Source organism: Hypanus sabinus, chromosome 4 (assembly GCF_030144855.1).
Source record: "Hypanus sabinus isolate sHypSab1 chromosome 4, sHypSab1.hap1, whole genome shotgun sequence".
Classification (NCBI taxonomy): Eukaryota; Metazoa; Chordata; class Chondrichthyes; order Myliobatiformes; family Dasyatidae; genus Hypanus; species Hypanus sabinus.
In genome coordinates this window covers 151,691,332-151,718,491 of record NC_082709.1, presented here as the reverse complement: position 1 = coordinate 151,718,491, position 27,160 = coordinate 151,691,332, and the positions used below count along the sequence as shown (strand labels likewise).

At 39.4% G+C, this 27,160-nt stretch overlaps 2 protein-coding genes across 5 annotated transcripts in view; one reads left to right on the top strand and one right to left on the bottom strand.

Annotated features, from left to right (window-relative positions):
- The first annotated feature begins 118 nt into the window (after positions 1-118).
- Positions 119-15,932, top strand: LOC132393332 (protein FAM162B-like). Of its 2 annotated transcripts, none has more exons than XM_059968435.1 (4): positions 119-364; positions 6,995-7,103; positions 8,281-8,389; positions 15,096-15,932. In XM_059968435.1, the coding sequence occupies exons 1-4, from the start codon at positions 160-162 to the stop codon at positions 15,192-15,194; spliced, it is 522 nt and encodes a 173-aa protein (XP_059824418.1). In that variant the 5' UTR covers positions 119-159; the 3' UTR covers positions 15,195-15,932. The 2 variants fall into 2 exon arrangements, with proteins under 2 accessions (XP_059824418.1, XP_059824417.1); XM_059968434.1 differs by having other exon boundaries at positions 127-370.
- A 652-nt stretch (positions 15,933-16,584) lies between these two features.
- The window catches only part of LOC132393331 (importin subunit alpha-5), a 61,310-nt gene continuing 50,734 nt past the window's right edge, over positions 16,585-27,160 (bottom strand). For all 3 annotated transcript variants that reach the window (XM_059968431.1, XM_059968432.1, XM_059968430.1), the window contains 2 exons: positions 26,464-26,642; positions 16,585-19,986 (listed from right to left, as the gene is read on the bottom strand). In XM_059968431.1, coding sequence (XP_059824414.1) covers positions 19,796-19,986; positions 26,464-26,642 — 370 coding nt within the window. In that variant the 3' untranslated portion in view covers positions 16,585-19,795. The remainder of the gene's footprint in view (positions 19,987-26,463; positions 26,643-27,160) is intronic.

Below are 27,160 nucleotides of genomic sequence, written 5' to 3'. Positions count from 1 at the left end.
TCTCTCATGGCCGTCCTCCAGCACGGCAGCGATTTCACAGAAAATATGTAGATAATGCTTTTGTGGGTAACAAATCATATTCGCGTTGGTATGTCGCCGTTGTATAGGTTACGGCGGTAGGCAGGCGGACTGGGTGGCCGGGCGGGGCGGGGCCTTCCCATGACCAGGCCGGATCAGGCCGGGATGTGGAGTGCGGCGGCGCTCGGGCGTGTGGTGACGGTTGGGGCGGCCCCCTTCCGCAGGAGGCTCCCGGAGTTCGTGACGAAACAGCAGCCGCTCCCCCGGCAGAGTGGGCGACGGTGTTCCGGTAACCCGAAGGAGAGCGGAAAGCCCGAGCGGAACGGAGCGGTGGCAGTGCGCAAAGGTGAAGGTCAGTCGGGCTGCGATCGGATCGGGGCAAGGAGGGGTGCGACATGTCGGGGAAGACTGAGGGGTCTCGGTGTGCAAAGAGGGTGTAATCGAAATGGGTGGCCATTGGCAGAGCATGGCTGTTGCAGCAGACGGAGCGAAGGTTCCAGAAAGAAGTCGCGTCGGGGGTCGGTGATGTAGAGGACCACCTGGCGACAGCATCAGGACGAATTCTCAACGTGGGGTCACAGGAGTTCATTGTGAGAAGTTTATTGCCTTAATGAACTAATACAAAAATATATAAATTAACACCCTGAATGAGATGAATGGGAAAATATGCTAGACTATGTAAATGAGGTAGCAAAACAGTTGTGTGTGGGTAGGGGTTAGGGGGTGGCATATCAATCGTTATCTCAGGAGCAGTACACACAAAGTGCTGCAGGAGCTCAGTGGACCAGGCAGCATCCATGATGGGAAAAAAAACATTCGATGTTTTGAGCTGAGACCCTTCATTGGGACTGGAGAGGAACGAGTGGAAAATGTTAGAACGAGAAGGTGGGGGTAGGGGAGGAAGTAGTAAACACAAAGTGCACTGCAGATGCTGTGGTCAAATCAAGACGTACAAAAAAGCTGGATGAACTCAGCAGGTCGGGCAGCATCTGTTGAAAGGAGCTGTCAACTGGTGAAATGGGGAGGGGGGGTGAAGTAAAGAGCTGAGAAGTTGATTGGTGAAGGAGATACAGGGTAGGAAAAGGGGGAATTTGATAGGAGAGGACAGGAGACTATGGGAGAAAGGGAAGGGGACAGATCACCAGAGGGATGTGATGGGCAGGTAAGAAGAAAAACCGTTAGAGGGAAACAAGAATGGGGAATGGTGAAGGTGAGAAGTTTGAGAAATGCCATCAGGTTAGAGACGACACAGACTGAGTACAAGGTGTTGCTCCTCCAACCTGAGTGTGGTCTCATTGCAGCAGGGGATCATGGGCTGACACGCTGGAAGGGGAAGTGGAATTGGAATGGGTGGCCACCAGGAAATCCTGCTATTTGTGATGGATGGAGTGAAGGTGTTCAATGAATTGGTCTCCCAATCTGCTTTGGGTCTCACCAATGTACAGGTGGTCACATCAGGAGCACTGAATACAGTGGATGACCCCACAGTGTCACCTTATCTGGAAGGACTGTTTGGGACCTTGAATGGTCATAAGCAAGGCGGTGTAGAGGCAGGTGTGGCACTTGTTTCGCTTGCAAGGATAAGCGTCAGGAGCAGAGGTGTGCTAAATAGAAGAGATGTAGGTGAAGGTGATGTTGATGGTAGAGGAAGGGAAGTCCCTTTCTTTGAAGGAGGATGTGTGAGTTCTGGAATGAAAAGTGTCATACTGAGAACGGATCTGGCGGAGACAGAGGAATTAAGAAAAGGGATTGTCATTTTTACAACTGACAGGGTGGGAAGAGGTATAATCAAAGTTGCTGTGAGAACCTGTGGGTTAAAAAAAATCAGTAGGTAGACTGTCTCCAGAGATAGAGGCAGATTGAGAAAGGGGAGAGAGTTGTCAGAAATAGATCAAGTAAATTTGAGGGCAGTGTGGAAGTTGGAGGTAATGGTGATGACATTAATAAGCTTAGTATGGGTGTAGGAAGCAGCACCAATGTAGTCATCAATATAGCGTAGGAAGAGCTGGGGAGTGATGCTGGTGTGCCACTTAGCCGAAAAAAAACTGCAGGCATAACTGGAATCCATGTGAGTACCCTCTTCCCATCCTACACTTGTAAAAATGCCATTCCTTTTCCCAGTAATTCCTCCATTTCTGCCGCATCTGTTCTCAATATGAGGTTTTTCATTCTAGAACAACTGAAATGCCCTCCTTATTCAAAGAAAGGGGCTTCCCTTCCTCTACCATCAAGGCAGCCCTGACCTTATCGTCCCACTGCCACACCAGGGATAGGATTCCTCTTATCTTCACCTACCACCCCACAAGCCTGTGCACTCACCACACAATTCTCTAACTTCCAACAGGATCCTAGCTTTCTGTAGGGATTTCTCTCTACTTGGCTTCCTTGTCCCTCCCCACTAATCTCCCTCCTGGCACTTACCCTTGCAAGCAGTACAAGTTCCACACCTGCACCTACACCTGTTCTCTCACTACCATTCAGGCCCCAGTCATTCTATTGCCTCTGTCCTCTCCTGTTAAATTCTCCCTTCTCCATCCCTGTGCCTTTTCACCAATCAACTTCCCAGTTCTTTACTTCACCCCTCACTCCTCCTAGTTTCACCTTTCACCTTGTGTTTCTTCCTCTCCTCTGCCCACCTTCTTTTCCTCCTTCATTCCTGCTGAGATCCTCAGCATTGTCTGTGTTGCTTAATTACCATATTTTGAAAACAAATTCAATTTGCGTTTCTTGATATATTGTAGCATTTCAAAGTGATAAGCAACTTGGAGAAGAAATTGTCTCTGCTTTCTGACACATTTTACCTGCCAAATGTTTTTAAAAACTATTAATTAAAGTGAGAAGGGGGGAAAAAAAAACTTTTCAGATCATGCAAAGAGGCCCGTACTGCTTTCCTTGGAATACTCAAACTTTTCAGCAGCAATATTGGTCATTGTGCGTTTATGCAATTTCCTTCACAATTGCAAGATAATGATCTGATTGTGTATCTCGATCATTTGAAACATCAGCACACTGACTTGGAATTTTGGTTCAGAGACTTACTGGAGGTGCATTTTCTAGATTGGGTGGTAGTGTAGCGGTGTGCTACACGCAGCGCTGAAATAACGACACATAGTCAATGAGCTGCAGTTGCAAAAGAGATTTATTCGAACTTCGCGGCCTCGTTTTAAAGCCTTCCTGATCCCGCCCTCCCCGGGCGAGAATGCTGTAGAGGGCGCATATTCACAGTCCCGTCCCGTGAGCGGGCTTTCCCCCTTGCTGGTGAAGCAGACTTGGCGCCCTTTTTGGGACTGGCTTCAATGCCGGTGCGCGCCGATTTGTGAGCCGGTTTGAGTGCGCTGGGAAGTGGGTCGCCACAGTAGATTCATTTGGGCTGAATGTGAACGATGTTGACACCACATTGTAAGAATGTCTTATTGAGCTGCAGGGTGATATAACAGCTCAGACAAAATTTAAATGTAGCAAACAAAATTTCTGGATAACTACTGACATTCAAAATAAATTTCCACAGCTCTGGCAGAAGGCAAAGTTGTTTTTAATTGGAGTTCCCATCTCTTATCTAGTCAAGCTCTTCACCTGCTATCAAGAGCTCATAACCATCTTAATGTTGTGAAAAGAGGTGCTCTTCGATCATCTTTCACCAAGTTGCAACCCAGATATTCAAAAACTTGCTAGTTTGCATTAGTCTCAAGGATCTCACTAAATACCCAAAGTGACAATATTAGTGATTTTTTTGTTGCACACTGGAAGAATATTATATGTAAATATCCTATTCAGTACTTTTAAATAGTTTAGTATTTTGTATACACCTGTACACACATTTAACATGCTTGTAATCAGTTAAAACATAAATATTGACTATATTAGAATTATTAGTACAGTTGACCAAAAAAAATGTTAACAATTAACAGAGACTATGGAGGATGGGGGCCACAGAGGTAGATAGAAGTTGCAAGTGGGGAACAAACAGAGAACCTCTGTAATAAATAACATCAACAGACTCATGGGTGAAGTGCCGCCTCAGCCTGGAAGGAATATTTAGGACACTGAGTAGTGATGGGGGTAGGAACAGCATCTAGCATAGCAAGAGGGAACTCGATAGGATGGGACAAGTGGAAAAGGAAGCCACAGAGAGCAACCTGAGCGGAAAGTTGGTGGTGGTGAGGGGTGGGATCCTGTTGAAGATAAGCAGAGGTTGTGGAGTATGATATGTTGGATGTGTAGGCTCGAGGGGTGATAACAAGGATAGGGTTTCCCTTATCCTCACATATGTAACCCAATCCGTGCTATGTAGGTGGGGAGGAATGGGTGAGGGTGGCATTGTTAGTGGCAAAAGGGAAACCCTGTTTTCTTAAAGAAAAAAAGACACATTTTCTGGAATAGGAGGAGTTGCCCTAAGAACAAAATCTCCATGGTGGGAGATTTTAATTTCCCAGATATTGATTGGCATCTCCCTAGTGTGAGGGCTTTAAATGGGGTGGAGTTTGTTAGGTGTGCTCAGCAAGGTTTCTTGACACAATATGTAGATAAAGCCTACGAGAGGAGAGGTTGTACTTGATCTGGTAAAGGAAAATGAACCTGGTCAGGTGTCAGATCTCTCAGTGGGAGAGCATTTTGGTGATAGTGATCACAATTTTCTCTCCTTTACCATAGCATTAGAGAGGGATAAGAACAGACACGTTAGGAAAGTGTTTAATTGGAGTGAAGTGAAATATCAGGCAGGAACTTGAAAGCATAAATTGGGAACAGATGTTCTCAGGGAAAAGTATGGAAGAAATGTGGCAAATGTTCAGGGGATATTTGCATGGAGTTCTGCATAGGTATCTTCCAATGAGACAGGGAAAGGATGGTAGGTATAGAAACCATGGTGTACAAAGACTGTTGTAAATCTAGTAAAGAAAAAGTGCTTACGAAAGGTCCAAAAAACTATAATGATAGAGATCTAGAAATTATAAGGCTACCAGGAAGGAGCTTAAGAAAGAAATTAAGAGAGCCAGAAGGGGCCATGAGAAAGTTCTGGCGGACAGGATTAAGGAAAACCCCAAGGGATTCTACAGGTAAGTGAAGAGCAAGAGAGTAAGACATGAGAGAATAGGATCAATCAAGTGTGACAGTGGAAAAGTGTGTTTGGAACCAGAGGAGATAGCAGATGTACTTTGCTTCTGTATTCACTACAGAAAAGGATCTTGGCGATTGTAGGGATGTCTTGCAGTGGATTGAAAAGGTTGAGCATGTAGATATTAAAGAGGATGTGCTGGAGCTTTTGGAAAGCATCAAGTTGGATAATTTACCGGGACCGAATGAGATATACCCCACGCTACTGTGGGAGGCGAGGGAGGAAATTGCTGAGCATCTGACAATGATCTTTGCATCATCAATGGGGACAGGAGAGGTTCTGGAGGATTGGAGGGTTGCAGAAGTTGTTCCCTTATTCAAGAAAGGGAGAAGAGATAGCCCAGGAAATTGTAGACTGGTGAGTCTATAGACCAGTGGAGGAGATCCTGAGAGGCAGGATTTATGAACATTTGGAGAGGCATAATATGATTAGGAATAGTCAGCATAGCTTTGTCAAAGGCAGGTTGTGTCATACGAGCCTGATTGAATTTTTTTGAGGATGAGACTAAACACATTGATGAAGGTAGAGCAGTAAATGTTGTGTATATGGATTTCAGCAAGGCATTTGGCAAGGTACCCCATGCAAGGCTTATTGAGAAAGTAAAGGTGCATGGGATCCAAGGGGACATTGCTTTGTGGATCCAGAACTGGCTTGCCCACAGACGGTAAAGAGTAAGTGGTTGTAGATGGGTCATATTCTGCATGGAGGTCGTGACCAGTGGTGTGCCTCAGGGATCTGTTCTGGGAACCCTACTCTTATAAATGACCTGGATGGGGATGTGGAGGAATGGGTTAGTAAATTTGCTGATGGCACAAAGGTTGGGGGTGTTGTGGATAGTGTGGAGGGCTGTCAGAGGTAACAGCAGGACATCGATAGGATGGAAAACTGGGCTGAGAAGTGGCAGATGGAGTTCAATCCAGATAAGTGTGGGGTGGTTCACTTTGGTAGGTCAAATATGGCAGAATATAGTATTAATGGTAAGACTCTTGGTGGTGTGGAGGATCAGACGGATCTTGGGGTCCGAGTGCATGGGATACTCAAAGCTGCCACGCAGGTTGACTCTGTGGTTAAGAAGACATACAGTGCATTAGCCTTCATCAATCATGAGATTGAGTTTAGAAGCCGAGAGGAAATGTTGCAGCTATATAGGACCCTGGTCAGACCCCACTTGGAGTACTGTGCTCAGTTCTGATTGCTTCACTGCTGGAAGGATGTGGAAATCATGGAAAGGGTCCAGAGGAGATTTACAAGGATGTTGCCTGGATTGGGAAGCATGCCTTGAGAATAGGTTGAGTGAACTCAGCCTTTTTTCCTTGGAGCGACAGAGGATGAGAGGTGACCTGATAGAGGTGAGAGAGGTTGATCGTGTGGATAGTCAGAGGCTTTTTCCCAGGGCTGAAATGGCTAGCATGAGAGGGCACCTTTTTAAGGTGCTTGGAAGCAGGTACAGAGGAGATGTCAGGGGTAAGTTTTTTTCACGCAGAGAGTGGTGAGTGCGTGGAATGGGCTGCCGGTGACAGTGGTGGAGGCGGATACGATAGGGTCTTTTAAGAAACTCCTGGATTGGTACACAGAGTTTAGAAAAATAGAGGGCTGTGGGTAACCCTAGGTAATTTCTAAGGTAGGGGACATGTTCGGCACTGCTTTGTGGGCCAAAGGGCTTGTTTTGTGCTATAGGTTTTTCATGTTTCTAAATAAGATGGAGGAACTAAGAAGGGAATATTTTATTCTTACAATTAGTGAAGATTATAATTTCCCACAGTTGCTGATGTGTTTCCAATAATGTTTATTTTTCATAATCCCAGCATTTACATTTAATTTCAGCATTTAATTTTTAAAAATAATCTGCTATATATTTTTCAGGACGCCCAGCTTTCAAATTACCAGGGCACAAGCCTTCAAATTTTGATAAAAAATTTTTGATATGGACTGGTCGTTTCAGACGAGAGGAGGATATTCCAGCATTGGTTTCGTAAGTGATAAAATTGATACGGGATTTTACTGATTGATGGTTTTGCTTTTACATGGAGGTTACTGGTGCTCTTTCCTTTAGTTCTTACTCACATGTCACTTAACTGCTTCTAGCATTGGTCAGTACAATTGCTGAAATTGTTGCAACAGGCTAACACATGCATATTATAACAAACAGCTAATTTCAGCAACCATTACATGTAATTTTTTTTGCTACCAAAACACTTTTATAGCAGCTTGTACAATGTATAGTACTGTGCAAAAATCTTAAGACATGTAAAAAAAATTCTGTAGAACAGATGCTTTCAAAAATAATGAAATAAAAAGTTTCTAAATATTTGAAAATTTACTATAAAGATTAGTAAATAGTAAAAATAATCAAATCAATATTTTTTGTCTGCTTTTAAAACTGCATCAGTTCTCTTAGGTACACTGTCGTGCAATTTTATAAGAAAATTGGCTGGTAGGTTGTTCCAAGCATCTTGGAGAACTTGCCACAGGTCTTATACTAACTTCGGTTGTTTCACTTGCTTCCGTCTCTCCAAGTAATCCTAAATAACCTCAATGATGTTGAGATCAGGGCTCTGTGAAACATTATATTAAAAAAATCTAGGGTACCTAAGACTTTTGCACAAAACTGTATTTACAAAGGCTTTTGTCTGCCACTACAGCAAATAAGGAATTAGTGCCCACAAAATAATTTCATGTAAATAGGCCAATTGGTTTCTATGCATTACTCCGAAAATGTTACCAGTGTGTACCCTTTCTGACTACCATGCTGCATAGCAAAACACTATTTTGTTTTCCTTTGACAGCATATTCTCTCTAGACATTCTTTCCATCATTGACTACAGAAAATCATTAAATTTACAAGCTTTGGCTGGACCATTGGTGTTACTCTGCTGTACATTGTTTGTAATACAAAATTAATGTTACATAAATGCACTCTCAGGCAAGGATTTTAAGTTACAATTTGGTACTCATTGGGAGATGTCTCAATTTCAACATCAGTGCTGGACCAAATGTTTAGTTAACTTCCAAGTTATTTGGAAAGTATACAACTTATCCTATTGCTGGTGGAAAGCAGCCAATCTCTTGCCATTCTTCATTCATTCTCAAATGCTCCATTTGGATAAAAACATTACGTGAAACTCTAATGGTCAACCAATTTGTTTCAGAATTGAGATGATCCATGCTGCAAGGAACAAAATGCGAGTGAAAGCCTGTTATTTAATGGTGGTCATGACCATTGTTGCTTGCATTGGGATGGTCATATCGGGAAAGAATGTAAGTAATCTTATTGACTGCTTGTCATAAATCAAGTTCTGCTTCTGTAACCAAATTTCTTTTGCCTGGTGAAATAAATGTCGTACGATCAATAGTCTTTATCTGGGTCATAACATATTATGTGTAGTTTAATTCCCATGGCAATGTCCTGATTAGGAAAATAAGCCTAGAAATATTAGTGCCTTTTATGTGCAAATCAAAAGTGGTTTAACCTGAGGTAGATCACATTGGTGATAATTTCTGGAAATGAATTTCTGGCAATAAGTACTTATCAGTAATAAAGTGCATTTCACTTTAATGTGATGCTTTCCCAATATCGCTAACATCCTGCAAACATTCCACCTTGCCTGTGTAATTTGGATTTTTTGAGTAAGACCTTCATGAAACACTTGATATACAATGTCGTACTTTGTTGTATTTGTGTATTTAAAGAGCAGTTTTCTGTTGGGGATAATGGACAGAGCAGCCTCAGAATTTGCTTTCAAATCTCGAAAGTGGGCTCAAACTAAGTTTTTTTTTCTTCCCCTGAAGTACAAACTGAGGAGATTCTGCAGGTGCTAGAAATCCAGTTACACACAAAATGCTGGAGCCACTCAGCAGGTCAGGCAGAGGAATAAGCAGATGGCATTTTAGGCTGAGACCTTCCTTAAACATTTAATTGCCCAGTTATTTATTAAGTGTCATTGGTGACAGTTCTCCATTTCCTAGATGAGGCATGGCAGGATTTGCTACATGTCTGTTGCTTACTTGTGTAGAATGAAACATGTTATTGAAACAAAAACAACTAGAGAAAAAATGGTATGTTCAGAAACATTTAAAGCAGAAACAATTTTAAAATCTAATTCTCATTTAAATTACACATCATGCATTCACGTTGCTCCCCCATGTGTGTTTTGTAGACTTAGTCCTTTGGCCCAGCTTACCACACAACACGTTGTAAGGCTTCCTTGAGCCTGGCTGCGAGGTCCAGACATTTGTGCTGTATGAAAAAGTGATAATGAGACTCACACTAATGCCCTGAACCAGCACACCAGCATACCTATGGGGGGGAAGGGTTACAGGGGTGGGATTCTCCTTTAGTTCTTTGACCACTTCAATTTAATTTCAACCTTCATGCTGTACTGACTGACTACTAAATCATTACAAAGTCCTGCTGAAGGGTTTCGGCCCAAAATGTTGACAGTACTCTACCTGGCCTGTTGGGTTCCTCCAGTATTGTGTGTGTGTTACTAAATCAATAAGCTGATTCCTGTTGCTTGCAGTAAGTTTGCTATGTTATTACAGCAACTAGAACCCCACCCAGAACCAATGGGAGGTTAGGTGATGGGAGCAAGCAGAGTAGGGGTAGGTGTTGTGCATGTTCATTCTCCTCGAGAGAGAGGGCAGTTCTGGGATTCCTGAAGAACATCCTGGTCAAATAGGAAGCAGCATCACCTCTAGAGAACAGCCAGCTACTTGTGCAACATCACTTTGCTGCTCTAGAACCTAGAGCAGGTTGTCTCCAGAGACAACACCAGCTTAATGAGGATATCATGCTTTTTCCTGGTGGCATAGTCCAGACTTACCCCAGGATCATGAACTACACAGAAGCTGTGCTTGTGACTTCACAAGATTTCACCGGAGCTATTATGAGATAATTAGCAATACCCAGCAAAATAATGGGACAAGTGGGTGTTAGTTTTCTAACTGAGCACAGCCTCCATTTAGGGCTTATATGGGGTGGGGTCCTGAATGCTTCTCACCTTCTATAGGTTGTATTTGGCTCGATGGCTCACTTACCACCTTCTAATCATGGTCCACAGGTGCACTCTCTGGGACAATAATAAAGTGAGACACCTCACACGAGATGCCTGAAGATTTATGTTGGACTTCAATCTTTTGGTGCCTGGAACATCTCTGTAATATGTATTCCTCTATCCTAATCTACTTCTGATTTAATTATATAGTGTAGCTGGAGGTGACACACTTTGGTTTCATCACTGTCCTCTTCCAGACTCCTTCCCCAACAACACTGCCACATTTCTTTCATATCGGGGAGAGGGAAAGTATGGTGTCACCTTGCAAAAGCAAGTTGTTATGTTGCAGCATAAATACCTTTATGCAGAATCACTGATTGTAATGAGGAGCTTACAGTTGATCAAATCAAAGGGAGTGAATGATCACAAAACACTTTGTGAATGTCTCTATAGATACATTATAGGTACTTTGTCCGTGCTAATTCATTGTTGGCACTTCAGTTCACTCCATATTGAAAGCAAGAAGCAGATTAAGTAATGAACACGAGAAAGTCTGCAGATGCTGGAAATCCACAGCATGCTTGACCCAAATTCTTCTAGCAGTTTTCTTGTTCCGCACTGCAGCATCTGCACAAAACCATAATACGTAGGAGAAGAATTAGGCCATTCAGCCCATCAAGTCTGATCATCATAGCTGATTGCAGATCCCACTCAACCCCAGATACCTGCCTTCTCATTTTATCCTTTGATGCCCTGACCAATCAGGAAACTATTAACTTCTGCCTTAAATATACCCACAGACTTGGCCTTCACTGCAGTCTGTGGCAGAACAGTCCAGATTCACTACCCTCTAGTTGAAAAAAAATCCTCCTTCCTTCTGTTCTAAAGGGTTGCCCTTCAACTTAGAGTCTGTGCCCGCTAGTTCTGGATACCCCACCAAAGGAAACATCCTCTCCACATCCACCCTATCTAGTCCTTTCAACATTCCGTAGGTTTCAATGAGATCTCCCCGCATTCTTCTAAATTCTAGTGAGTACAGGCCTAAGCTGCCAAACATACCTCATAAATTAACCCCTTCATCCACATGCTTTGAGATTATGCGGTTTAAAACTGTTGACTATTCCCTCAGTGCAGCCTGACTAGTGTCTTATAAAGGCTCAGCATTATCTCCTTGCTTTTATATATTCTGTTCTCCTTGAAATAAATGCCAACATTGCATTTGTTTTCTTTACCACAGACTCAACCTGTAAATTAACCGTCTGGGGATCTTGCACAAGTACTCCTAAGTCCCTCTGCACCTCTGATGTTTGAACCTTTTCATTTAGATAATAGTCCACACTATTGCTCATTTTACCAAATGCATCATTGTACATTTCCCACTGTATTCTGTCTGCAGCTTTTTTGCCCATTCGACTAATTTATCCAAGTCCTGCTGCAATCACATTGCTTCCTCAGCACTACCCCTCCACCCATCTTCGTATCATCCACAAACTTTGCCACAAAGCCATCAATTCCATCATCTAAATCATTGACAATGTGAAAAGCAGTGGCCCCAATACTGACCAAAGAAACACCACTAGTCAACAGCAGTGAGCCATAAAAGGCCCCTTTTATTCCCACTTGCTACCTCCTGTCAGCCATTCTGCTATCCATGCCAGTATCTTTCCTGTAATGCCACAGGATTTTAGCAAGTGCCTTCTCAAAATCCAAGTAAATGACATCCACTGCTTCTCCTTTGTCCACCCTGCTTGTTACTTCCTCGAAGAACTCGTAACAGATTTGTCAGGCAAAATTTCCCTTTACCATGCTGACTTTGACTTATTTTACCTTTGGCCTCCAAGTACCTTGAAACCTCATCCTTAATAATAGACTCCAAACACTTTTCCCACCACTGAGGTTAGGCTAACTGGCCTACAATTTCCTTTCTTTTGCCTTTCTTCCTTTTGCAAGAGTGGAGTGACATTTGCAATCTTCCAGTCCTCTAGGACCATGCCAGAATTAAGTGATTCTTGAAAGATCAATCTCTTTGCTCACAAAAATTGAAAGTTACCATTAACCAGTAACTTAATTGGACCAGCTAGAAATTCCATGGTACAAAAGAAAATTAAAGCAGGAGCATTTTGTGGTGAGTGTCTCAACACTTGACATCAGAGCTTTCCACCAACCATGACATATAATTGCAAGAAAAAGATAGTGAACCCTTTGCAATTATCTGATTTTCTGCAATATTCATAAAATGTGTTCTGATTTTCATCCAAGTCACAACAATAGACAAACACAATCTGTCTAAACTAATAACACACAAACAATTGTATTTTCCATGTTTTTAAATCAAACACATTGTTTAACCACAGTCCAGGCTGGCAAATGTGGACCCTTTGTATTTAATAACTGGTAGAACCTCCTTTAACAGCTATATTCCACCAAACGTTTCATGTAGCTACTGATAAGCCTTGACAAAGAGGAATTTTAGATCATTCCTCCATTCAAAACTGTTCACCAGTTCATCAATATTTCTGGGATACCTTGCATGAACAGCCCTCTTCAGGTCATGCCACAGAATTTCAATTGGGTTAAGATCTGGTCTCTGACTTGGCCATTCCAAAATCACAAAGTTTCTTATTTTAAACCAATCTGTTGTTGATTTACTGTGTGTGTTTCGGATCGTTGAACTTCAGGTGATGGGCAGCTACCCTGATATTCTCCTGTAAAATGTCTTGATACAATTTTTAATTAATTGTTCCTTCAATGATTGCAAGCTGTCCAGGTTCTGAGATGGCAAAACAGTCCCAAACCATGATGCTCCTTCCATCATGCTTCACAGTTGGGATGAGGTTTTACTGTTGGTGTGCAGTGCCCCTTTTCCTACAAACTTAACAGTATGCTTTTCTGCCAGAAGGTTCAGCTTCTATCTCATCTGTCCACAGAACATTGTCCCTGAAATGTTGTGAAACATCTAAGTGTCTTTTGCAAACTTGAAGTGTGCAGCAATGGGTTTTTATTTTGGAGAACAGTGGTTTCCTCCATGGTGCCATTCCATGAACACCATTCTTGTTCAGTGCTTTTCTTATAGTGGACACAGTTCTAGAGATTTCTGCAGGTCTTTTGCTGTTACCCTTGGGTTCTTTATCACCTTACCTCCTTCAGCAATGCACGTTGTGCTGGTGTGATCTTTGCAGTTTAACCACTTCTAGGTAGAGTAGCAACAGTACCGAATTTCCTCCATTTGTACACAATTTCTCTTACCATGGACTGATGAATATTGGGGTTTTCAGAAATGCTTTTGTAGTCTTTTCCAGATTCATGCATCTCTACAATTCTTCTAAGGTTCTCTGAAAGTTGTTTTGACCAAGGCATGGTGTGCATACACAGATCTTTTTTGAGAATAGTCTCTGCCAATAACCTGTGTTTTTTTTTATAGGGCAGGGCACCTCTACAACCCACACCTCCAATCTCATCTCATTGATTGGAACACTAGTCTCCAAATAGCTTTGTGGAGGGCAGTACCCCAGACTGTGATTGTTTAGATGGCATACTCAGTATTGACGAGAAGTACAATTATTTGTGCAATTATTAGTTTAAGCAGATTGCTTTTCTACCATTGTGACTTAGATGAAGTTCAGACCACATTTTATGAGTAATTAATGCAGAAAACCAGGCAGGTTACAAAGGGTTCACAAACTTTTTCTTGCAACTGAAGAAATCAGATGCATCATATTAGTACTTTCCGTTTTTCCTGCAGAGTTCAGCTCTGCCAAAACGATGTTAAAACCATCCAGGACAATGCAACCTGCAGGACAGACAACCTATTAAGCATAAGAGAATATTATTTCCCTTCACAAAAAGCACAGTGGCTGCAATCTATTGCATTTACTCAGTCAGGCCACTTTGATACTACTGTACAAACTATTGACATAGTTACACTGAAGGCACATGTATTGGAACACAACCACCTGACTTGGAAATATCCAGTCCTTCATTGACACTGGGTTTTAATTCTGGGGCTCTATAACATAGAATGTGTGAGTACCTTCACTAAGTGCTGACTGCCAGAATCTCAACAGAAACTAGTGACGGGCAACAAATACAAGCTTCGCTGACCCAGATCCCAAAAGTGGTTAGAAGCTCAGTGCAGGATCTCCAGCTGGTTTAGGTGCTCCACACAATTTCTCCCTTCCTCAACTTCTGTTTTTATTATTGTCCTTTTGGTGGAGTGACTAACAATTGTCTGCATTTCTTAATCAGGAATGAGACAATATTCATCCTTTGCCTAAATAAACAAAAATCCAACCGCACGCTCCATTACTGATTAATCTGCTTCAAGCTTTCTGCTTGAGTGTCTCCCAGTTCCATAGCTTCTATTAGCAGGACAAAGAGTGCAATATCAATTGAAGTAACAGAGATGCTTAATGAAAATTGAAAGAATCAATCATGACAATGGTTACATTAAAGTCGGCTGATCATCCACCACCTTCTCAGAACAGCACCACTTATTTGTTGCTTTCCAGTATAGTATACTTATGCTGGAGTTGGACAGGGTGTAAAGGGTGTTCATGTCTCAAAGTCTTTACAAATTTCCAATAGAATGATAATGGAATTATAACATATCCTAAAAGAATCAATGTGTTTAACAGGTAATGCTGAGCTTTCTAACTGCTGTTCCATATTTACACAAAGAAAGTCTATCAAATTTTTAATCTGGAGACAGGAATTATCTACTCTCAGGCAGACTATAAATTGAGCGTCTTTAAGCAAATTAAATTTAGTTTATATTATTGAGAATGAAAGGTTAGGTGTTCTCACGTCCTTTATACTATGCCATTTTGAATCTTTATCCCACATTTTAGGGGATAGGCCAATGTAGACTGTTGTCACAGCAGAGAAGTTAATTTTAAGCAAAACTTAACTGTTAAAACTTAAAAACATTCTAAATTTTAGAAGTTTCAAAACAAATTTTCTGTTGCTTGCAGGCTGCAAGGAGACATGAATCACTTACAGCTATAAATATGGCAAAGAAAGCCAAGTGGAGAGAGAATATGCAAGAAGAGGTGGTTACAAAAAGCCAGTGATTGGAGTGTGGACTGAAATCCAAATATGTCCCAATCAACTTCATATTTGTGTATGGATACATTGTATATTACTGGTACAGAATATTTTGCTGTTTAAATGTAAGACTTCTGAGTACAGTAATCAGTTTATAAAATATTAATATTGCCAAAATGGTTAGGTGTAAGAAATGTTCATGAAATCTGAGTTGTGTACAGAAACTTTGTACAAAACTATTGCTACCTTCCGTTCACTAACCTGTATTTTCAGCTATCTTTTTGATAAAGATTTAGAACCATTTAAGAGTAATAACTGCTTTGCTGAAGTTCTATATGAGAAACACTTATAAAATGAAAATTTCACAGCTTGTGCTTTCCAAAGTATTTCTCCCATGTTTCATCTTTAACAGTTATCTAATTAAACTACATATTGTATAAACTGTACAGAATCCTAAAAAAAAGAATTTTTCTTGTAACTAAATTCTTGTTTTACTCAAACTTAAGAGTTGATTATTTAGCACCAACTTATTAGATCTGCATTATACATTGAGAAAAGTAAACATACTTGCAAAAGCTATGGATCTTTTGCATCAGAACTACTGAATATCACTATACACTATTTTGTTAATTTGCTTCACTAATCCCTTTGCCAATGTACTGTAGCTATCTTCTATTTCAAAATATTCATAAAAACTAGCAGTGCTACACAGTCCCAAATGCAAAACAAATTCTTTAATAAAACCTTTGCTGATGTTCTTAAAACTGTGTAAAGATTCTGCTCTTTGGACTTTAAAACCCATCTTGAAATGGTACTACTAACACTAAAATTTATACATCTGCCACAGCTACACTAAGAATGGCATCTTTGAAACTATTTTAAGGTTATTTCTGATACAGAACTTGTCAAAATGGTACAAAGATGCAAAAAGTTGTATCTCAAAATGTGTCTCCAATTATTTGTGAAAGTTATGAAATAATTTGCTATTGTATCAAAACTGTACAGCAGTTTGACCAGATAACAGATAATAAATTTTTTAAAAGCTATGTGCTCAAAGGGGAAGATGAATGGTAGGGATTCGCTATATTCTTACTTTACAACCTAGCTATGTGGAGTAATTATCAGAAACTCCATAGAAATTATTAGCAACTCACTATGTTAACCTCTACCACAATACCAATATGAGCACTTAGTACTGCAAGATTTAATGTTAATTTGAAGAAACAAGCGTATTTGCTTTGGATTAGTTAGATGAACTTTTCAGGTGAGAAATGTGTGGATCAAACCTAATTCATAGATCAAATAGAAGTACTGAAATTATAATGATGTACTTATGCTGAAAAAATACAAAAATTGTAAACGTGCTTTAAAAAATAAATTAACTGATTCAATAACCCACACTTTGCATTTCAAACATCCACCTAGAAATAATATTTATTAATTTTTCCATTGTGCACCACATGGTAGACCTGTGCTATTTTTGTGTAATCAGACATTGAAAAGCAAAAAGGCTAAACTCATTTTGATTGAAGCTCACATTTTAACAATCTATCAGATTAAACAGGTAGACAGCTCAAATGCCCAAGGAATATTAAATTCATATTCCTGAAAACATAACGTGAGAATTCGTAACAAGAAAATCATGTCCTATAGGTACTGCTGAATTCTTGCTTCGGATTATTAACTTCTTTTTAAACATGATAACCAATCAATCCCTTATTAAAACAATGCACAAAATGTAAACAACTGAATCTTTACCTTAATGTCAAACATATTTTCTAGACCATGGATAAATGAAGAAACTTGTGTAAAGAACAATGTGAAATTCCATTTATGATATATCTATAGATCAGTTCTTAAAGGTAAAACATGCATTATTGTAATCTTAATAAGGGACACACAGCTTGTCAGAATAAAATTATTTACTTGGGTATACCATTGAACTTCTTGGCATAAAGCTTTTTTGTCAAATATTTCACATCATAAAAATAAAAAAAAATAATTACATGGACAAAAAAAAGTTTCTCCCTCAAATTGTCTTCAATTTCCTGTCAATCACAGAAATAGAATAAGACTGATCCGATAGAGTGCAACATGAATTAAAAAGGAGGCGATAGATTTTCAAAACAACATTTACAAAAGAAATACTTTAAGATAAATATATTTTTAGGATACAAATTTAGAGTGTAAAGTTGTTCTTTAAACTAGTGCAGAAATTCCATTTACTCATAATAAACCTTTCTAATGACAGTTCAATCTGTTGAAAATTTTCCCGTACATTCCTCACGCTAACACTTCTGTTAAAGATGCTTTTAAACTGGACAACACTGCAAAAAGCATGTCCAAATATAATAAATAGAAATTACAACTGGGAATTTTGTATGGATCTGAATTAGATGTGACATCTTTGTTCAAGGCTGTAATGCACATCCCAATCCAACAATATCACAAATTGAATTCATTGTAATAACAGCAAAATATTGGTTACATTGTAAATTGTCACCAAATATTTTTTAAAAATAACTACAGCCCAGTGAAATCATTAATACTGAAATTGTGCTGTTAATGGGAAGAAATAAACTACAGCTGCCGTTTCATAAGAGGAAAGATCAACCAGATTAGTCAACTAATGCTTAAAATGGAGTAAAACAGAATGAAGATCTGATCATTCAATCTATTTATTTTGTTCAAATGTTGATTTCAGATTAAATCTTGGATAAATGTAGTGATCTACTATCAACTCTTGGCCCAAACAAAAAAGGGGCACAGAAAATACCCAATGCCTTAAGAGTAGTTAATTCATCCAAGACCACGTGTTTTGTCACACCATTTATGTAGCACAGCACCATCTCTCAGGAGATGTAAATAATTGGTTTCAATCACTGATTGCAGAAATCTTCAAAAGGTAAATGTCTTATTTAAGTTAGGTTTTCAACCTTTACTCCAGTTGTATCTTGGACCAGTGCAAATTTATATCCTTGGAAGAAATAGTAACAAGTACCGATGGGCAGAAAATTGTACTAACCAACTACATTTCCTCAACTGAAAAAAAAAAGCAAACCAAATACAAAGATTGTGAGTTATCTGTGCTGCAAATACCATTCCTTGACAATTATTTACATGTGCAAGCAATAACATGATGCCTATCTTCAAACTTTGTTCTTAAACCTAAACCTGCAGTGTACATCTTTTGACATTTTATACTAGCTAAGTGATTAGTGCTGCAGCAAGAAGAAAAATGAATGACAGAGTAAGTTAAATGGGATATCACTTTGTTGCACCAACTAAAGACATCGCCTTCAAACAAAATATACAGATCACTCTGACTCCTTCAAGTAATTTTGGTGACAACAAATTCTGATTCTCATAGCTTTACAGATCTTTGTTGCATGCAAGCTGTTTCTTCCCTTCACATTTCAAGTTTGAACTTGCCATATTAGATGAACTCTGCTGCAAGCTAATACCAGAATATAAAAAGCTGATGAACGCTTCTTTAAGGAAAAAGGACTGGTTAACGAAACCTAGGTAATAATCTTGTTCTGAAAGAATTGCAGTTATTGTCCAGAACATTGCTCCTAAGTGGTGAATGAATTCTAAGTACACTGAACAAGCAAATAATTTTGGTCCCAATGTATGCAGCACACTATAAACACATTTCTCTAAAATATCTTAAAAGTACAAAGACAATAGAATAGGTTCTATAATAAACCTCTACTCCATGACTCCCCAATGCACTTATTGTAATACCAACTATATAAAGTTCAACTGCTAGAACATTTCCTATTATTGACTTGCTGATTTTTCTTATGGATACAGTATAATTCTATATCAATTACAGCTTTCTCAACTTTATAACCCCAGCAAAATACTCAATTTTAAAATACGAAGCCTGAAACCTCTTGTACTTTATGTTAAGGATTACCACAAAATTAACTAGTGGTTCAGAGACCCTACTCTCTGGTCTCATTTGCTGTAATGTAAAAGAGAGCAGCAGAAAATTGTGTCCATAATATCAAGGTCAATTATGTCTCAACAGACCCACAACAAGGATAGATCACAACAGTGTATAACTGTATCATTAACTAGATTATGTGGAAATGAAGATATTATTTGATGGCAATTCTGGGTAGGCAGTCCATCAGTTTACTTCCATTAATGTTCCACTAGTTTGAATTTTTAAAAAAATCAGCAGAATTAAACATCACAATAGAAAGGAGTCACAGCAAAGGATGCATTTAAGATGGAAGAGTCCGGTGGTGCAAATTTGCTCAGATTTCCCTAACCCCTATTTGAATGTTTATATACATATCATTATTATACACGCAAGAATATAATCTTCATATTTAACATTTTGTATGGTTCACAACTGCTTTGTAGAAAGTGTACTGTATGCGAGTACATGCTTCCCTATTCACCAAAATACAACCTTTTGCTAATAAGAACTTATCTGAGTGTGTTCTTACCAGCACAGCTTACCAGCATACTGTAGGTGTGTATTTATTATGTTTAGATGTGGTCCTTTCTCATCCCACCACAAACCCCCCTCCCTCCCAATAAGCTCATCAGTCCCAGCAGCCCTGGGAGAAGTGTGCGTGCGTGGGGTTAGCAGTCCTCTCTGTGAACGTGCTTACAGTTGAAAGCCCTCCATTTGAGCTTCATGTGGTTGAAAGATGTATTGCTGTTGATTAAGATCAACTTGTGGGACAATGGTGGTATCTTCCTCCTCTTCTGTACCAAAATAATGCTCTATTAGATCGAAAGCTTTTTGATAAACATCCTGGTTTTCATGGCTTTGCAGAAATTCTATCTTGTCCAAACCTGCAAAAATAAAATTAAAGATTTTGTTTTAAAAATAATGGAAGTTGGGTACAATTGGGAAAATGTTTTCAGCAACTGTTTCACCCCAAATTTTTTGCCTTGCCTCTAAATAGAGAATCATTAAAACTTAGTTACTGATGTAGAAATAGATGCATATTCCTTAGTGTGATACAAATAGGCACAGAAATTGAAACCAGAAACTAAAAGTAGTTACAAATTATTATAACTTTGCTGTCAGTGAGAAGTTCAGTATTAGGCAAATTAAACTTCAGGGATGCCTTGTTCACATGGAATTGATTAGTAACAAAAATTGTATTCAGGAAAACACTGACTTTTCTCTGCAAAATTTAGTAACAAAATATACATGTTAATCATGAAATTATCTTCTGCAAAGGGAATGGATTAATATTAAACCATGCTATTATGACTGCAAATACACAAAGTTGTGGACATGTTGGCATTGGAAATATGGCAACACTTATGGGCTAACCCAGCTCATCCTCTCACCATGCAGTGTTGCTGCAAACGACGAATTTCACTATGTTTTGATGTACATGTAACAAATAAATCTTATCTTTAATAATTTTAGGAGTACAGTCGGCCCTCCTTATCCGCGAATTCCACATGCACAGATTCAATCAACCACTGATCTGGAAAACCCGGAAGTTCTCCCACCAGCACTCATTGTTTGAGCATGTACAGACTACTTTTCCTTGTCATTATTCCCTAAACAATACAGTATAACAACTACTTACATAGCATTTACCTTGTATTAGGTATTATAAGCAATTTAGAAATGACTTTAAAGTACAGGCAGTCCCCAGGTTATGAATGAGTTCCGTTCCTGAGTCAGTCTTTAAGTTGGATTTGAAGTCGGAACAGGCATATCCGGTATTATTTAGCATCAGTTAGTCAAATGTTTTTCTTAGTATATAGTACATATTTTACCTTACTATGCATGTAAAACACTTAAGAAACGTATGTATTTCAATAATTAAGTCACTGCGTTGCTTAGTAATAATTGTAGCTTTTATCGGGGCAGGGCCTTTCACATGCTCCATTAAAATTGTTGCGATCATTAACCAACTGTAGCTTAACGCTTTTCCAATGACTGATGGTGTTTCACCTCTTTCTGATCGCTTTATTACTTCCACTTTATTTTCAATTGTGAACGTGATTATTTTCGTGAACAGAAACATTGCGGATTCAGAGCTGCACCGCCAGGTCCAAAGGCCCACCACACTGAGAAAGGTTAAATAAAGTCCGGGGTTCCACTGGGTCCTAAAGGCCACCACACTGAGCTAGGTTAAATAAGGGACTTGAGCATCCGCGATTTTTGGTATCTGCGGGGGGTCTCAGAACCAATCCCCCACGGATAAGGAGGGCTGACTGTATCATTTTACTAGTACTGATAAGATCAGTGAAAATTTGATGACAACAACAAAATCAATAAGGGAAAGGGGAACTTTAAATGCATTTTATGTTCAGCATAAATAAGCTCTGTACACCTTAATGCTAATGCTATCCTTGTCCACATAACTGGCCTTTTATCCCCCAAACCAAAATATGGAGAACAGCAGGTTCCCATTCATTGCCTCAATGGCAACCATTTGTGGTTCTATATATATCATCATTGCAAGTTGCAGTATAGAAGGAATCCACATCAATTCTATGCAAGAGCAACGTAGCTGCTCCCACTCAATTCCCTCTCCTTAGCCGTGCAAATTCGGAGATGCAAGGTTTAACTAAACATGTTATTAATAGACACCAAGAAAACAGCCTTAAAATATAATACTTGAGGATTCCCACCATATGCTTCCTTAAAATCCACAAATAAATGGTTCAACATTACTACATTCTTGTCTCTTAGCAATTTTTTTCATACTGTTACTAATACAATTATTCCAAAATGTTCAATCTAATGGCAAGTTAATTGTCACACTTCATCAAGTACCTTTTTAAAGTTCATGCACACCAAATTAAAAGCATTTTCATCTTCAGCCCTTTCAACATCTCAAAAACTCATGTTAACTCACTATTCACTTTTAACAAGTCTCTCTACACTTGTCTAAGAAGGCGTTAATTTTATATCAGAGTACCTTTTCGGTTAGCTCCCCTATTATCAAGGCTACCCCAGTTGGCTTGTGGTTGCTGGATCTATGCTTACACCCATTTTTGAAAAAGCATGTGATATTAACTATTCTCCAATTCTCAAGCACCACTTTCATACATCAACAAATGTTTGAAAGATTACGTCCAATGCCTGTGCAATTTCTAGCCTAGGATAGACTTTATCTTGACTGGGTGATTTATCCACTTTCAGGTTTTAATACCGTCTGTTTATCAATCTTTAATTTATTGAGTATCCAACTTACAGTTTTCTTTACAGAAACACCAGCATCAGTTCTTTTGATAAAAGAACATCTCTGATGAGCATTATCTCTCCTCTTATCACCTGTTTAATATTCACAAAAATATTTGATTCCCTTCCATGCTTACTGTAAGTCTTCCCTCATTCTTTCTTTCCCCTCTTACTTGCCCTCAACTTTCCACAAACATATATCAATTACATTTTTCAGACACCTTTTTCTCCTGCTTTACCTTATTCTCTCTTGGTCATCCAGAGATGTCAGAGTTAAACTGTCTTATCTTTCTCTCTCATTAGAATATACCTGGATTCACCTGCACCATCTTTTTCTGAAAGGGTTGCTATTGTTCCATTATATAGTCTTACCTTCCAGTTGTTAATTCAAATTCACCTCAGCCAATTTTTTCTCATCACACTACACTTAGCCCCTTGTCCTAATGTCAACTTTGACCTGAAGAATGGCCCATTTACTTCCGTCCCCAGATACTACAACTAAATCTACAATATCATAATTGTTTCTCCTTAAATCACCATTTCTCCAGCCACCCTTCCAAACTCACTATTGGGTGCCATCACATGTCATTTGGAGGCTGTCATCTTTAAGTTCCTATTTCTTGAATTCTTTCCTAATTCCTTAAAATCTGCCTATAAGACTTATTCATATTTTCCCACCTGTTATTGTACTAAAATGTACCACAATTTCTGACTCATGCCCTTGTCTCAACAAAATAATGCATATCATCAAGCTAACAAACTACTGGGAACTATACACTGAGAATTGCAAAAATGCCTTTCTGCTGAACCAATCATAAAACTTAACTATGAAAGCTCTGACCATTGTATTTCAAGGTTCAAAGTAAATTTATTATCAAAGTACATACATGTTACCTTATACAACCCTGAGATTCTTTTCCAGGCACACTCAATAAATCCATAATAGCATAAATGAAATACTGCACCAAATGTGCAGATACAAAAAGAACTAATAATAATGAACAAATAAGCTATAAATAGAGAACATGAGAAGAAGAGTCCTTGAAAGTGAGTCCATAGATTGTGGGAAGTCAATGATGGGGCAAGTGAAGTTATCCCCTTTGGTTCAAGAACCTGATGGTTAATAACTGTTCCTCAATCTGGTGGTGCGAGTCCTGAGGCTCCTGTACCTTCTTCCTAATGGCAGCAGCAAGAAGGGAGTAGGTCCTGATGATAGGATGCTGCTTTCCAGTAACAACATTTCATATAGTTGTTCTCAATGGTGGGGAGGGTGTTACCCATGATGGACTAGGCCATATTCAATACTTTTTGTAGGATTTTCCATTCAAGGGAATTGGTGTTCTCACACCAAGCTGTGACGGAGCCAGTCAATATACCAGATGTCATGCCGGATCTTCACAAACTTCTAAGTAGAAAATTTCTTCGTAATTGCACTTACATGCTGGGTCCAAGACAGGTCCATCGAAGTGATAACACCAAGGAATTTAAAGTTGCTGTCCCTCTCCATCTCTGATCTTCTGATGAGCACTGTCTCACGGACCTCTGGTTTCCTCCTCCTGAAGTCAATAATCAGCTCCTTGGTCTTGCTGACATTAAGTGGTTGTTGTTGTGCCAACACTCAGCCAGATCATCAATTTCAACTCCAGGAATGCTGATTCGTCACCACTTTTGATTTGGCCTACAACAATGATGCTGTCAGCAAACTTGAATATGACATTGGAGCTATAGTGAATGGAGCAGGGCGCTAAGCACACAACCTTGTGGTGCACTAGTGTTAATGGAGATCATGGAGATGTTGTTGCCAATCTGAACCGATTGTGGTCAACAAGCGAGAAAATTGAGGAGCCATTTGCACAAGGATGTATTGAGGCCAAACTCTTGAAGATTATAGATTAGTCTTGAGAGGGTGATGGTATTGAATGCTGAGCTGTAATTGCTAAAGAACATCCTTTTGCATGTATCTTTGCTGCCCAGATGTTCCAGGGTTGAGTGAAAAGCCATTGAAAAGCTAGTGAAATCTGCTGTGGACCTGTTGCTCCAGTAGACAAATTGGCGTGGATCCAAGTGGCTTCCTAAGCAGGAATTGATATGTTTCATCACCAATCTCTCAAAACACCTCATCACTGTGGATGCAAGTGCTACCAGACAATAAACATTAAGTCAGGTTAGCACCTTCTTCTTAGGCACCAGTATAAGTGAAGTTGGCTTGAAGCAAGTGGGTACCTCGGACTGCCAAAGCTAGAAGGTAAAGATCTCAATGAACACTTCAGCGAGTTGATCAGCACAGGTCTTTAGTCCTCGGCCAGGTACCGTCTGAGGCCTCAGAGACTGAAATCACAGGATCATCAAGGGACTGCAGGAGTTCATGATGTTGACTTCAAGTTTTGGCGGCCAAAGTGAGCACAGAAGGCATTGAACTCATCTGGAAGCGAAGCCCTGCTGTCACCTATGTCACTTGTTTTAACTTTATAAGAGGTGATAGCATTCTGCTGCAACTGTCTATCATCTTTTGTTTATTCAAGTTTAGTCCAAAATTGCCACTTCACCCGTGAAATTGCTTCCTGCAGATCATACCTGGATCTCTTGTCATTTCCTTGGTCACCAGACTTGAATGCCTCAGACCCAGCCCTCAGCAGATTGTGGATCTCATGGCTCATCCAGTGCTTCTGGTTGGGGAAGACCGAATGATTTTGTGGGGATACACTTGTCTACAACTGTTTTAATACAGAACGTGACAACCATGATGCATTAATTTTGGATCCACAGATGAGTCCTTGAACAGAGCCCAGTCCATCGATTTGAAGCAATCCTATAGCCTCTCCTCTGCCTCCTGTGACCACTTCTTTGGTGCCCTAATCTATGATTTTTGTTTTTCAGCCTCAACCTGTATGCAGGTAGGAGGACAGCCAAGTGATCAGTTTACTGAAATGTGGTCTGGGCATGAAACAGTAGGCATTTCTTATCTTAGTGTAACAGTGGATTCTCTTCATTGCCAGTACAATTTTCTTAGAAAAGGGATCCAAAATTGCTTACAATTCTCCAAATGCAGTCTGACCAATGCCTTGTAAAGTTTCAGTATTACATCCTTACTCTTACATTCTAGAGTTTTAAAAATGAATGCTAACATTGAATTTGTCTTCCTTACCACTAACTCAACCTGCAAGTTAACCTTTTAAGGAATCCTGCACAAGAACTCCCAAGTTCCTTTGCACGTCAGATTTTAGAATATTTTTTTCCCATTTAGAAAATAGTCTACGCCTTCATTCCATCTACTAAAGTGCATGATCACACACTTCCCTATATTCCATCTACTACTTCTTTGCCCATTCTCCCAATCTAAGTTCTTCTGTAGACTTTGTGCTTCCTCCTCACTACCTGCCCCTCCACTCATCTTTATAGCTTCAGAAACATGGCCACAAACCCATTAATTCTGTCATCCAAATCACTGACATATAACATGAAAAGAAGTGGTCCCAATACCAACCCGTGTAACATCACTGGTAGCCAACCAGAAAAGGCCCCTTTTATTCCGACTCATTATCTCCTGCTGATCAATCAATCTTCTATCCATGCTAGCACCTTTCCTGTAATACTATGGGTTCTTAGCTTGTTCATAAATGAAAAGACTAAGACTTTAATGGTTTACCTTCTGGGCAAGAAAAGATGACTTTGTCATTAAGGGTACTTATAAAGAAATATTGCAACATGAAATAAAATAACAGGTCAGTTAAAAGCTTGCAAAGTTAACAGTCAATAATCAGAAATTAGCCAGCATCTTGTGTTCTTGTGGTGATTCCCCAGTTCACATGGTATCTGGTTAAGCAACAACAGGGCTGGCTGTATTTATTTTCCATGGCACAGTTCAGGCCATCAGAAGCTTGTTTTAAGCAATGGCTACCAGGTCATCATAAATTTGAGAAATATTCACTATATTTCCAGGGAATAATTTCTTACTATCCACTTAACAATTAATTTCAAAGCATCGAGAAACAGAGAATAAAGATAACGTGTATAAAAATAACTCATTTTGTAAAAAAAAAATGTAACTTAGACAGTGTTCAAACTATCAATTAAGTGTCCATAAAATATTCTGGATAATTCTGCCACCAACTCACCATAGGCTTCCTCTATTAGCGCACAATAAGGATTTATTCCTGTTCCATTCTGTTTGGCTTCCTGTTCTCCAAGTCGAAGGATATTTTCCAAACCATTCAAAGACACTTGAACGATTTTTGCATCCATAACAGTTAGCAGGTCACATAATGGTTTAATGCACCCCAACTCCACTATATATCTGAACAAGGTTGAAAAAGAAAGACAAATCAAACCCTGTCATCAGTCCAAGGGACTCCAAAAAGAAACAAAGAACAGGATAATTATTTACAGGTCCAAGTTAAAACATTTACTTCTATTAAAAGAAATATGCTGATTTTGGAACATCAATTTCAATGAAGTGCAGATCCCTTGACAGCTATTTACAGTAAGGACCTCCAGGACATGCACTCTTCTCATCAAGGTGGAGGTACCTGAAGACACACTGGAACAGCTTCTTCCCCTCCACCATCAGGTTTCTGAATGGACAATGAACCCATGAACTCCAACTCACTATTTTATCCTTCTCTTTTTGCAATATTTATTTAATTCAATTTTATATGTACATATTTATTGTAATTCATAATTTTATTATACAGAATACTGCAATGTACTGCTGCTACAAAACATTAAATTTCATGACATTTTCTCCAAATTAAATCTTTCTTTGATTCTGATTTTAAATATCAGACTGCATTTCTGTACAAAACCAAAAAGTTG